General features: G+C 40.0%; 1 protein-coding gene across 1 annotated transcript in view; it reads left to right on the top strand.

Annotated features, from left to right (window-relative positions):
- Positions 1-12,056, top strand: part of si:dkey-215k6.1 (transmembrane protein 132C) — a 241,505-nt gene that overhangs the window by 166,412 nt on the left and 63,037 nt on the right. The window contains exon 5 of the mRNA XM_065948557.1: positions 5,101-5,296. Within this exon, the coding sequence (XP_065804629.1) occupies positions 5,101-5,296 (196 nt within the window). The remainder of the gene's footprint in view (positions 1-5,100; positions 5,297-12,056) is intronic.

Here is a 12,056-nt window from a genome sequence, read left to right as displayed (position 1 = left end):
TGTGTGTGAGTGTGTGTTTTGTTACAACTCTGAGGGTGACATAAAGGGAGAGATTTTCCTTCGGCTATCACCTGCGTCTCTTTAGAGGACGAAACAGCAAGGGGTCAGCAATGGGAACTGAGGAGCTACAGGGAGGTAAACTCACCTTAAACACTTTAGGGGAAACATACCATTTCTTATATATATAATAATCACCACTGGCAATATATCTATTTAAATGCATTTTAGACCCACTGTTACATACTGAAATCACAGGCTAAATTTCTCTCCGAGGCACTAAATCCAATCAATGTCAGTTCAGTCGCTCTGGTAATAATCAGTGCATGCTGCGTAGTGCAGCAGTGAGTTTTGTTAACAGTGAGACTCGTATTCATCACTCAAGGGATGATGTAAGCGTGTGTGTGCATGAAACAGTCCTATGTGGCTGTGTTACTGAAGCCATGACAGAGAGATGAACAGGACCTTGACTTTGTAGCCAACTTCAACTGCAAGGCCATTGGACGTGTCTCAGGGTAACTGCATGTGTGTGCGTGTGTGTTTGTGTGAGTGAATGTGTGAATGTGGAAGTCACTTATTAAGTGGGCAGAAAGATAAGGAAACGAGTGTTGAACTAGGAGGCAGCTCAAGGACACACATAGAGGGTAAAACTAAGGTAAAAATTAAGCTTCAAAACGTGTGTCTCTGTTGACCAAGCCTGGAATTTAAATTGTTTAATTGATGGCTAAATAGATAAACACCAAAAAAAGTCATTCATGACTCCTAATCAGCTCTGAGACTCCAGAAGAGCCAGGCCAGTTACACATGAGTGTAAGAAGTGAGTCCAGCTTGAACGTCTCACAAGACTCTCTGTGCTGTGCTGCCAGGAGTATCTTCTTTTATCTGGGTTTATAGGCTAATCCATCCATGACAGCTTCCATAGGCTGAGAAACTTTTCTTTAAAAAGTCAGTGGCGAGCAATTCATTTTACACCTGAGCCTTCGGTGCTGTCGTTCTGCAATTAAATAATGATAACCTCATTATGACGTCACAGCTTTTCTGTATTGGTATTTCACGCGATGACCTCATACTCGTAACGACGCAGTGAAATAACATGAGTGAGCCCACATTCAGCAGGCGTTCATTAGATAATGTTAGTTTAGCAAATGTTACTTATGAAACAACACTCAAGTGAGGTATTTTAATGTTGATTAGACCTCTTTTCAAATTAGAGGGTCCCGACCATAAGACAAATGCTACAGTTCTGACTACAGTTGGCAGGTTATAAAAACATTGTAATGTCAGGTCTCTAATGTGGCTAGATTTTGGTTTACTGTGTGGAAAAAAAAAAACCTACTGCTATTGTTAAACTTTAAACTGTAATTGTAATTCTTCTACATGTTGTGTGTTAAGTCCTTTTAACATCGTAATGCCAATGACACATGCCATTCAAAACCTTTTAGTTAAATTGAGTTACTCATTAATAGAAATTCTGGTTTACAAAGGCCAATTGTCACAACAGCAGGTCACATGACTCACATTGGTACCCTTTCATGGACTCTTCATCACTGTGTCAGTAACAGGGGTAACAGCTGAAGGTCAGCATCACCTGTAGGATAATAGTCTCCAATACTGTGAGAAATTGTGAATTTCTGCAGTGGTAATGTTTGCTCGGTTTTGAGTGTAGGTGAACAATCTTCTGGAGTGTGTATGTGAGTGTGCGTGTATGTGTGTACGTGTATGCACTAGAGGACAGTGTTATATTGTTATGGAGCCCTGTGGTTGGGACGGAGCTAACACCTGAATGAACCTGTCACTGCAGACACATTGCTTTTTCAGCTCCAGCGATTACACCGCACCCAAACACACTCAACTTTGTCTGGGAGGTTCTTTGTACATGCTTGTGTGTGTGAGACAGACAGAGCAGTGTGCTGCTTGTGCATTGCCTGTGTGCATGTGTCTGTGAGGGTGAGAGAGACAGGAACAGAGACTGAGAGTGACAGAGCATTGTGTCTCCGTGTGTATGTGTCCAAACCTCTGCAGTTTTTTTGTTTTTTTTAAGGTTTAGCTGAAAAAATATGAAATAGGGCTACTGTGTCCTTGGAGGTAAAACAACTAGTCCTGTTGATGGATACACACACATATACACACACAGGGCATGGTGGAGCTCACCAAAAATCCCAAATTGAAAAATGTTGACAAGGTTTTCTCTATCTTCTCACTGTGTAACCCCACATAGAAAATATTACATTCTTTAGTGTGCCCTTCAGTTAAGCACTTGAAACACTCTTATCCTACAGATGAGTGTCATTCCACAATGCAGCTCCCAGAATGCATGTCACTTTTCTGTTTCTGTTGAACCAATGGTCAATGCTGACTATTTCTAACACTAGATTGGGTAACATAGAGGACATTCTTGACATTCTAGCATGTAAGATTTCACATAGTTTTAAAGACATGTCATGTCACCAATGTTAGCTTTTTAAGATCAGAACTTTTTTAAAAAAACAAACCAGTATGTTAGATGTGGCTGGGGCAGCTTGGGCTTAGTTGGTAGAGTCGGTCATCCCTCAACCGGAAGATCAGGGGTTCAATCCCCAGCTTGTGCAGCTAGACTTCTATTTTTTTTTGGGGGGGGGGGGGGGGGGGGGTTGTGCCTTTAATGGAGAGACAGGAGGTGCAATGCCTCCATACATGGGGCGCGTGCACAAACCACTGCGCCCCAAGGGATTAGTTACTTCTGATGGTCACTTCACATAGCAACCTCTGCCATCAGTGTGTGAATCGGTATGTGTGTGAATCGGTATGTGTGACATGCGGTGTTAAAGCACTTTGAGTGGTCAGAAGACTAAAATGCTCCATACAAGCTCAAGTCCATTTATCATTTACAATAATGTATCTTTGTTAAATAAACCATCATTTTAGTTACATGGTTATAGTACATACCTTAGAACTTACAACCAAACACTGCTCTGTCATTTCAAACCAGTCCTAGAAGTTTTGGTGCCTAAACATAGACTGCAATGGTTTCCAGACTTTAACCCAGTGGTTATGATTGTTGCACTGTACATCCTAAGACATGAAATGGGAAATATCAGCAAGTTTGTATTTATTTTTATTTATTCAATGTAACAGCTATTTAAATAATCTGTATTCATCTGTATTTAAGTTTTCTGGTTTTTATATGAAGTCAGTACTCTTGAATTTCAGCAGGCTTTGGTTGGATACAGGAGAACAATAGCTGCTTACAGACAACTCTTCAACATAGTCTCTCAACTCCAATTCCATTCTTGCCTCAAAAGTATCTAGTTTATTGTAAACAATGTAATGTACCCTGTAATGTACAGAGAGAAAGTCCTTCCGGATGTCCTCCATGGCTAATCGTTTGCTATACTGAAAGCCCTCAAGAGTGGCTCAACCAGCCACTTTGATCCGTCACATACTGTATATTGGTAATGACTTGAAACAGACCTACAGAAAAGGCATACGTTTTTGTGTGGGATGCTTTTGTGCTTCCATTTGGTAATGGTTGTAATTGACCTGTATTTAAACTATTGGAAAACATATACACACTGCATGTCAGGGCACAATGAGTTGTTATTTACCATGATAACTGTGGACCCAGGGTAAGGTAAGTGAAATGATCATCTCTCCAGGGGTTACTTTAGTTCTATTTCATTTGTAAGATATCCTTCAATGTGACTAAAGCCAAATAAACTAATATAAGGACATAAACTGTTCTATTATAAGAAGCCATAACTATAAAAAAAAAGAGTCAGAGTGGGTTTGATAAGAGACAGAAGGAGGCAGATAGACGTGTGGAGACAGATGAAAGAAAAGCAGGCATGATGGAAGGATCTGAAAGAGGTCAAGGGGAGCTGACACCCATCAGTTTTCTCTCCTTAATCTATCTTTGTAACACATCACTCACGCCATCTCCCTAGACAGACACACACACACACACACACTCAGGGGCATGCCAGCTATCACAGGCCCTTAGCAATTGGCTTTGTCATGGCCTTTAACCCCTATATGTATCTGTGTATGGGTGTGTGTGGGGGGGGGGGGGGGCTAAGGACAGAGCACTAAAATGTTGACTTGAAAATCAATTTACAGCTGCTTACCTTTTTTCTCTCTAATTTATGTTCCACTAGCCGCAGGGCTTGTGTGTGTGTGTATGTTGGGAAGGGTAGTCACACATGTAATCAGCGTGTTTTGGAGTTGCTAAACTGCTTCTAAATAATTTCCATTACACCTCTCTTGTCGCTGTGAAACAGTCGACAGTTGTAAATGTTTATCTCCAAAATCCAGCAGTAGACGTTTTGTTTTGCACTGACTGTGAACTGTAGGAGGGCATATTTCACTGTTATCTTGACCACAGAAAATGTACTGTCATATTTCAGATACTCTTTTTATTTGAGACCTGCTGGGTTTATTTTTCTCAGTTTAAAGCGGCCTACAGTTGCACAAACACAAACAGTTGAATGCAGTGTATAGATATTTTATTTTATTTTAATCCAGATATTTATGCATTTAGTCATTCTGTATCCAACCACAATCCTCTCGGTCTCAACTAGACTTCCAACCCCGAACGTTGATAGGGATTGTAGGGATTAATAACACCACTGGATTTGATTCACAGCAGCAGATTGAATCAGGATACCTGTCAGGCAGAGAGGCAAAGCAGGTAATGACAGTCTAAAAAGTTATGAGGGCACAATGTGCAGTAGACCTTAGAGTTGTCAAAATGACAGACTTTTTTTGTACACAGAATCAGAAATCAGAAAAGTATTTTGTGCTGCTTCTTTTCCCCCTGTTTTCTACAGATAGGAAGTGTGAATGGGGGTTGGGGCGGGGCTTTACAATCTGTAAAGCACGCAACACCCTATGTTCCTCGTCACTTGATGTGGGGACGGAGTAAAAAAACTCCAGAAATACAAACAATGGAAACCTCAGGCCAAGAGGGAGATTCCATGTCTTTAAAAATTATTTACAGCCGGTAAATGACGCGCAGAACAGGCCATTTAATCACATGGATAACATGAATTTAGGCCAGGAGTGTTTTTTAACAGACAATGTAAGACAACTTAAAACACACCTTTGTCCTTCTCTTCACCTCTGTAGATTGGAAAGTCCGTCATACGAAGTGATGCAGCTGGAATTTGAGGTGGATAACGTCATCAACCTGGTGCCAACCCAGACTCTACACTGGAACATCGAATACCAGATTGGCTCACAGACAACCTCCAGGCAAACAGAGAAAGTCTCGCACCTCTACATCAGCAATGCCGACATACAGGGCATCGTACCGCTGGCTGAGGTAAGCGATATTAGATGAGAATAGATACAGATATCTGTGAGCGTACATACAGACGGACCCAGCAGCACACATTCCTGATGCCGGAATAGACTCCATTTTCTACTCTATTTCCTCTGCCTCATAATGTTCTTGCTGACAACCCCCAGCTTCTTGCTCCAGGTTGATCAAAGCTGGAAAGGTCAGCTTGTTTACCCCCCTCCTGTTGCTACAAGCCCCTCGGTCACACACACACAGCAGGATTCACTCTCACAGGTCTCAAAATGACAAGCAGGCTGACAAATGTGCACACACAAACACAGGTACAGTGCCTATAGACATGTATGCAAATTCACATATTGAGACCCTCTAAGTGTATGCAAATGCAAACACACAGAGTCGCATTTGCAATTTCAATCATCCACAAAAAAATTCACCGACAGATACTTTCATGCACAATGCTTCCCCCGCACGTGTCATCCTGGCGGGTGTCAGTCCTGTTGAGACTCTCACACATTTTCCTCTTAAGGCCTTAAATGGCAGCTTTCAATAATGACAAAAACCCTGCTTTGTTCCTTCCACTTAAACTTATCTTTGAGGAGATAAAAACTTCCGTCATTATGTGCATACTTGGATGACAATAGGAAAGAGTGTGTTGTTTGCTAACGCGTTGTTTGCCTTCTTGTATTATAGCAGTAAGCCTTTTAAATTATTATGTCACAGGAAGTAATGTAGGCAGGAGCTAAGGACCCAAATGCAGATAGTTACAAGAAGATTGGTGTGATGTAATGTCCATTTGAAAGCATAGACAGAGAGTGGTAGGGAGAGATGTCTGGGTTCCATTTGTTTCTCTCTGAAACCTGAAATCCACATACCTACAGTTTGGTATGAGCCAATACACAAATATTGAATTCACTTCCTATCCTAGTGCCTTAAAAAATAGAAAGGATATTGGTGGAAAACACTGATTGCTGACAGTTTGACAGTTTTCAGTACCTGAATAGCTCTATTAACAGGTCGACAGGCAGGCAGGAAAAATGTTTCTAGTTGAAGAAGAAAATAGCATCAAGGACAAACTGGGACTTAAATGCAGTAGAGGGCTGATGATTGAAGGGGGTTCAGGGGGCCTGAGTCCAAGTTCATCTGTTGAAGAGGTGGAGAATGGCAAGGGGAACTGGAGGAACAGGGAGACAGACTGTGGACAATGAGTCCAACAATCAGTCACCAAATCCTCAATTCAAATATCCAATGTTAATAAACTTTTTAGTTTTATTTTTTGTCGCATATTGTTTTTTGAGTAAGAGTGGCTATAGCATTTGAAAACAAGAACACAGTAACAGGCCCATGGTTTGGGATTTAGGGATCTATTGGCAGAGTTATTGTCTAAACAGCAATAAAATATATTTAATTTCTAAATATATATTTTTTTATTTATGTATAATCAAAAATAACCTTTTTCAACTTTTTGAAAATTTGCTATTTATCTGCAGAATGAGTACATCTTGTGTATGCCATGTTTGACTAGTTCTAGTTACCAGTAGCCAATAACAGCTGAACCAAACCTCTAGAGCAGATATCTCCCCTGTTCTTTTCACAAATGGCTGGTTGGTTGCTCTCTAACTCAAAACTAGCTGTCTTTCAATTTTACACACTTCTTCTTACAGTTACATAAAAGTATGCCCAAACATATTGTATTGTATCTATTACTGCGTGGCATTACCAATCAGGACAAAAAAAAATAAGCTCAAATACTCCTCTTCACAAAACTTCTACATAAAATAGAAGTTCTGACTTGATCTTCTTGTATCTGGCAGGGTTAGTAAAAGGTTAAAATGTATAGAGAGTCTTCTTTTATCTTCAAGATTAGCAATCAGATAAAATCTGCCCTTACTTTCTACATTCACGGATCCAAACAGCCACATCTGAAGCATCCCAGCGCCTCCTGCTCTAAAGTAAGGAAAAGGATGCTTTTCAAAATACTCCCAGTTCCATTACCACTGAGGTAGAGCTAATCTAGCCTGATAGCTCTTCTTCAAACAGCAAAGCCCTAGTGAGAAAACCCAATTTTGTTCAGGGCTTTTGCAACCCATGTCTCTTTCACACACTGCAAAAAGCAGGGTGGAAACATCATTTTAAACAGCAGTACTGTTTCGCCTGCTTTTTCCGTCTGTGAATGTATTTTTCAGTGAAAATATCTTTTGACAGATTTGTGAATATAAGATACAAAGGTACAGTCTATAGTTTGGGATCACTAAGAACCATGTGCCCCTTGAGTTTGTAATGTTTTAAAATGTGTATGTTTCTGTATTGAGATTTGACATTTCTAACACATGACAACCTTTTAACTCATTACTCCAGCGCATTTAGTTACAGGCTAAAATAAGCCTAACCTTACCTTGAGTTGGTCAAAGCTCCTGTTAGGAACTTTTAGTTTGTGTGAATTTTAGCAACCACTTTGGACAAAGCCGTATGTCTTATCTCTGCTGATTATGTCCTGACAAAGTGTAGGTATTTTTCTTTCTAACGTTTAATCTCAGTCTCAGTGTCTTCTGACAGTCAAACATGTCACTCATCATGAATCTTGCCTGTGGTGAATATTAACAAAGGCAATAGCTCGTCTGACACTTACCCAGAGGTATTGTTGGAATGCTTTAAAAATAACTTAATTATAATTGTCGCTGTACACTCTGATGGTCTCAGTATTCATTTTTACAGTGTTTCATAACCAGCTAAAATCTACTCACAGGTGTTGTAAGTTAAGGTCATACAGAGTCATGTATTGTAATGTTCTGACTTTAAGGAATTTAAGCAAGGCTAAGAAGGTCTCTAAGTCAACCAAATATTATTACAAAACGCTCAATGGGAAATAGTTTGATTTGAAAGGAAAATAAATGAGTAACTATGTATGAAAAATGCAAACAAATGAAGCAAAAGGAGACATTTGATTTATCTTATTTATGAAAAAGTTTTGAAGTTTTTGACACCTGAACACTCATTACAGATAGAAAATATGACCTTTATAGCCTGACTGAGTTTATCTCATACTAGCCTACACACGCAAACAAACACACATATCCACTTTCCACTTTTTCTCCCTCCGTCTCTTTTCGGCTTCTCTTGTTTGGGTAAAAGCATCAAAATGGCTGCCATTACAAGCCATTTGGGTCTCCTGATTTGTTTACCAGAGCTGCTGACCAGATGTTGATTGTTGGTTGTTGGTTTAGGGAGCCTGTCACTGAGAGGGGTCTCTGCATTGGGTCACTGAGATGAAAGCACATGTCCCCCTGTCCTGGGAAGGAAGGAAGAAGTAGGACTGAAATTGTTAGGTGGGATCTTCAAAGGGATGTGAAAACTTTCACACAGGCTTGCGTTCTTCCTCCTTAACGAGAAGAATGCCATCTAGGATGGGAACAAAATATCACAAGCAAAACCATGCAACGAAGTGTGGGATATTTACATTTGGAACATCCAAAACAGACAAATCTTCACATGTAACAGCATTAAGAGCACTCTGTTCTGGCTTTCATACATTGTTTCTTTGTCTGATCTGTTTGGATGATTCAAATCCACCTCAGAGCATCACCCGCCATCTCTCTAATCAAAAGTCAGACCAGTGATGTGGTAATGCATGGCTTCTATCTTCACAAAGGAACAATATCAAACCAAAACACTGCCTATCATTACCAAGCCCTCTACAATATGTTGCTCTTAATTCCACATATCCATTAAGGCCCTGGTCTCTTCTCTGAGCGGGAAAGAAAGAAAGAGGCCCTCTTCAGGAAACGAGGGATTATTAGGAGCAATTTGTCTCCTGTGGGGGCTGGAAAAATTGGTTTCATCTTTTAGAGAGGAGAGAAGAGGTGGGGAGAGGAGGAAGAGAGAAGAAAGGACAAGAAGAGCACCATAGAGAGATAGAAACAGAGATAGACTGATACCAAGAGAGGGAGAAGTCCGATTAGGAAGAGAGGAAACTAGAATGACTCTATTCATTCATTGTCCGCTGTATGGTCATTGTCTCTGCTAGCTCTCATTTGCAGTCAGTGACATGATTAAGTTGTAGGCATTAGTCCAATCAATGAAACCCTTTGGAATAATGTTCTCATCTGATGAATGCTTTCTGCAAATATTCACACAAACTTACATAAAAAGTCACGTAACTATATTGAGGCATTTATGGAGAAGAGCAAAGTGGATCAGGAGAAGTGCAGACTCATCAGAGAAGTACATTTGTATTTAAATCGCTGAAAAGTGGACTAACGGTCAGTCATCTTTTGAATTGTAACTGACAGTGGCAGCCAGTCGGTGAACAGAATTGAGTCTGTACCTTTTCACACTTGACTGCTCAGTGAGAAATTCTTGCTTCTATTCAAACCAGACTGTCAGCTTCAGTTTGATACTGAGAAGTTCTGAAGAAAGTGAAAGCCCAGAAAAATTGTTGATTTATTTAAACGCAGCGGTTTAAAAAACTAAAGTTCATACTTTCTAGATGCAGTTGATACATCACTACTTCCACTACTGTTTTCTATATTTTAGTCCTGCGAAGTGTAATCCTGTTGGTCTAGCTGGGATTTTTTTTAACTTGTCTTGCCATTGGCTGGAAACATCACAGTCTGTCTTAAAGAGCTAAAGATTATGTCACCAGGTGAATAGAATTAAAAACAAAAAGCTAATGTCCCAGTTGCATGCACAAAGGGTTGACTTATCTGTGCTTGTTGCATAGCTTATTCAGAATTGAACATTTCAGAAAAAGGGAACCATGCACCAAGTTAATGTTTTGCTACAATCTCAAAAATCCCATTACGATACGGAATATGAATGCTAAATTAGATAATTAGTACATACTGACGTAGAGTTGCTATAAATCTATAGCAAGTGGTCAAGGAGACCAGGCGACATCCTCTGCATTGAGCCACAGGAGTGTTAGGTCTACAGAGGTTTCAGCACCATGGACAGCATCACAACATGTCAGCCGTTTCTTTCTTTCCATCTGTAAATATTTGACCAAGGTTGGTTAAAAGGAGGTCTATTTTTGAGAGAGAACATGAGGGAGAATAATGGACTCAAATGGACGAACAAAGAGGACGAAACAGGCCATTATTTGAGCCGCAGTGAAATAGAATAAAAATAACTAAGGCTAGAGATGGACTTGCTATACTCTCCCTGCTCTTAGAGATATTTTAACAGCTGATAAATTGGATCTGAAATGTTGTTATATGCACCCGGCGTAAGAGCCGTTATACACCTGTGTTTGGACTGAGACTGTTTTAGAGTTTTAGAGAGAAAGGAAGAGCGATACAGAGACCGAGAACTGTTTTCTTTGTTCTATGAAATCAGCATGATTCAAATACGTTAATTTAAATAGCAAGTTTTGTATTTTGTCTGCAAGCTTCAGTAAGACCGATGTGCCGATAACTTAGTTGCTTCACAGAGAAGGTGAGATGAAGATGTGGAAAGACATTTTCCTATTAACCTACATATTTCAGAATCAGAGTCAGAGTTGGGTTTATTCCCAGGTATGTTTCCACATAAAAGGAATTTGTCTTGTGGGTTTTCGTGTTAAAACATGAACACAGAGATAGAATAAAGAAATAAAGACTATCAAACTGCAGTATATGTTCTGACAAGAAACATACATTTATTTAGATCAAAAGTAACAGCAATATGCGGCGCCAGTGGCCGAATAGTTAGTTAGGGAGCCCAATATACAGAGGCTGTAGTCCTCAAAGCAGGTGTCCGGGTTCATATCCATCGCGTGACTCCTTTTCCTGCATGTCATCTCCACTCTCTCTCTCTCTCTCTCTCTCTCTCTCTCTGCAACAACTGGTTATGTCTGCTGTTTGTTTTGTGTAAAAAAAAAAAATAGGATAGTTAGAAAGAAAAGGTTTTCCTTTCTTCCCCATATTCTCTTGTCTGTCTTATCTTGGAATTCAGTTTGTTTCATAACTCATTTCCTCCAGCTGTTCCTCTTTTTCATCCACCTCTTTGCCCTCCCATCCTCACCCCCCTCCTCCATCTCTAGGCTTCCCTCTCAGTTTTTCTCCGCTCCGTCCTTACTGTCTCTTCTTCTTTCCCTCTCTTTGTCTCTCCACAGAGTTTCACCTCTCTGGGGTTTTCTGTGTAATTCATAATTAATTGGAACACTTGTTTGTCTGTGTTGCTTGAAGATGACTCTGAGCTTCACTTCTCTATAGGCTGTATGTGTGTGCACGTGAGGACCCTTTAGCAGCACGGTAATTCTCAGTGGCTCCTCATTTGCCTTCTCTGATTGGTTCTCTCGAAGAGGAAGTCAGTAAGTAGGAAGAGGAAATGGAACACTCGATAATTCGTTGATGAAAGCAGACACACACACACGGAAACACATCATTTATAGATTTATCATTTTCATGGTCTGTTTGTTTATTAAAAACAGCCTTTTCTCCATTTCTGCTTTTTTATCGTTCTGTCAGGAGCTATTGTTTTCTAAATTCCCTTGTTTGCTTTCCTTGTGTGTGTGTGTGTGTGTGTGTGTGTGTTTACTAATTAACTCTGACATTAAGCAAGACACTGTGGAGTTAATCTTACAAACAGAGTCCCCAGGTTCTCTCTTGTTTGTTTTAACCCACACACTGCTCAGCATGGATGCAGATATTTATTGTTTTTTTCTACTCTCAGGTGTCTAACGCCTCTTAATTAACATCATGAAATCACCATCACAAGATGAGAATAAAAGCGTAATGCTCCCACCCTTTGAAAAAAACACTACAACTTGTGATTTTCAAGGTTATGATCAAATCAGGATATATTC

Source organism: Labrus bergylta, chromosome 2 (assembly GCF_963930695.1).
Source record: "Labrus bergylta chromosome 2, fLabBer1.1, whole genome shotgun sequence".
Lineage (NCBI taxonomy): Eukaryota > Metazoa > Chordata > Actinopteri > Labriformes > Labridae > Labrus > Labrus bergylta.
This window is presented reverse-complemented; position numbering and strand designations above follow the sequence as displayed.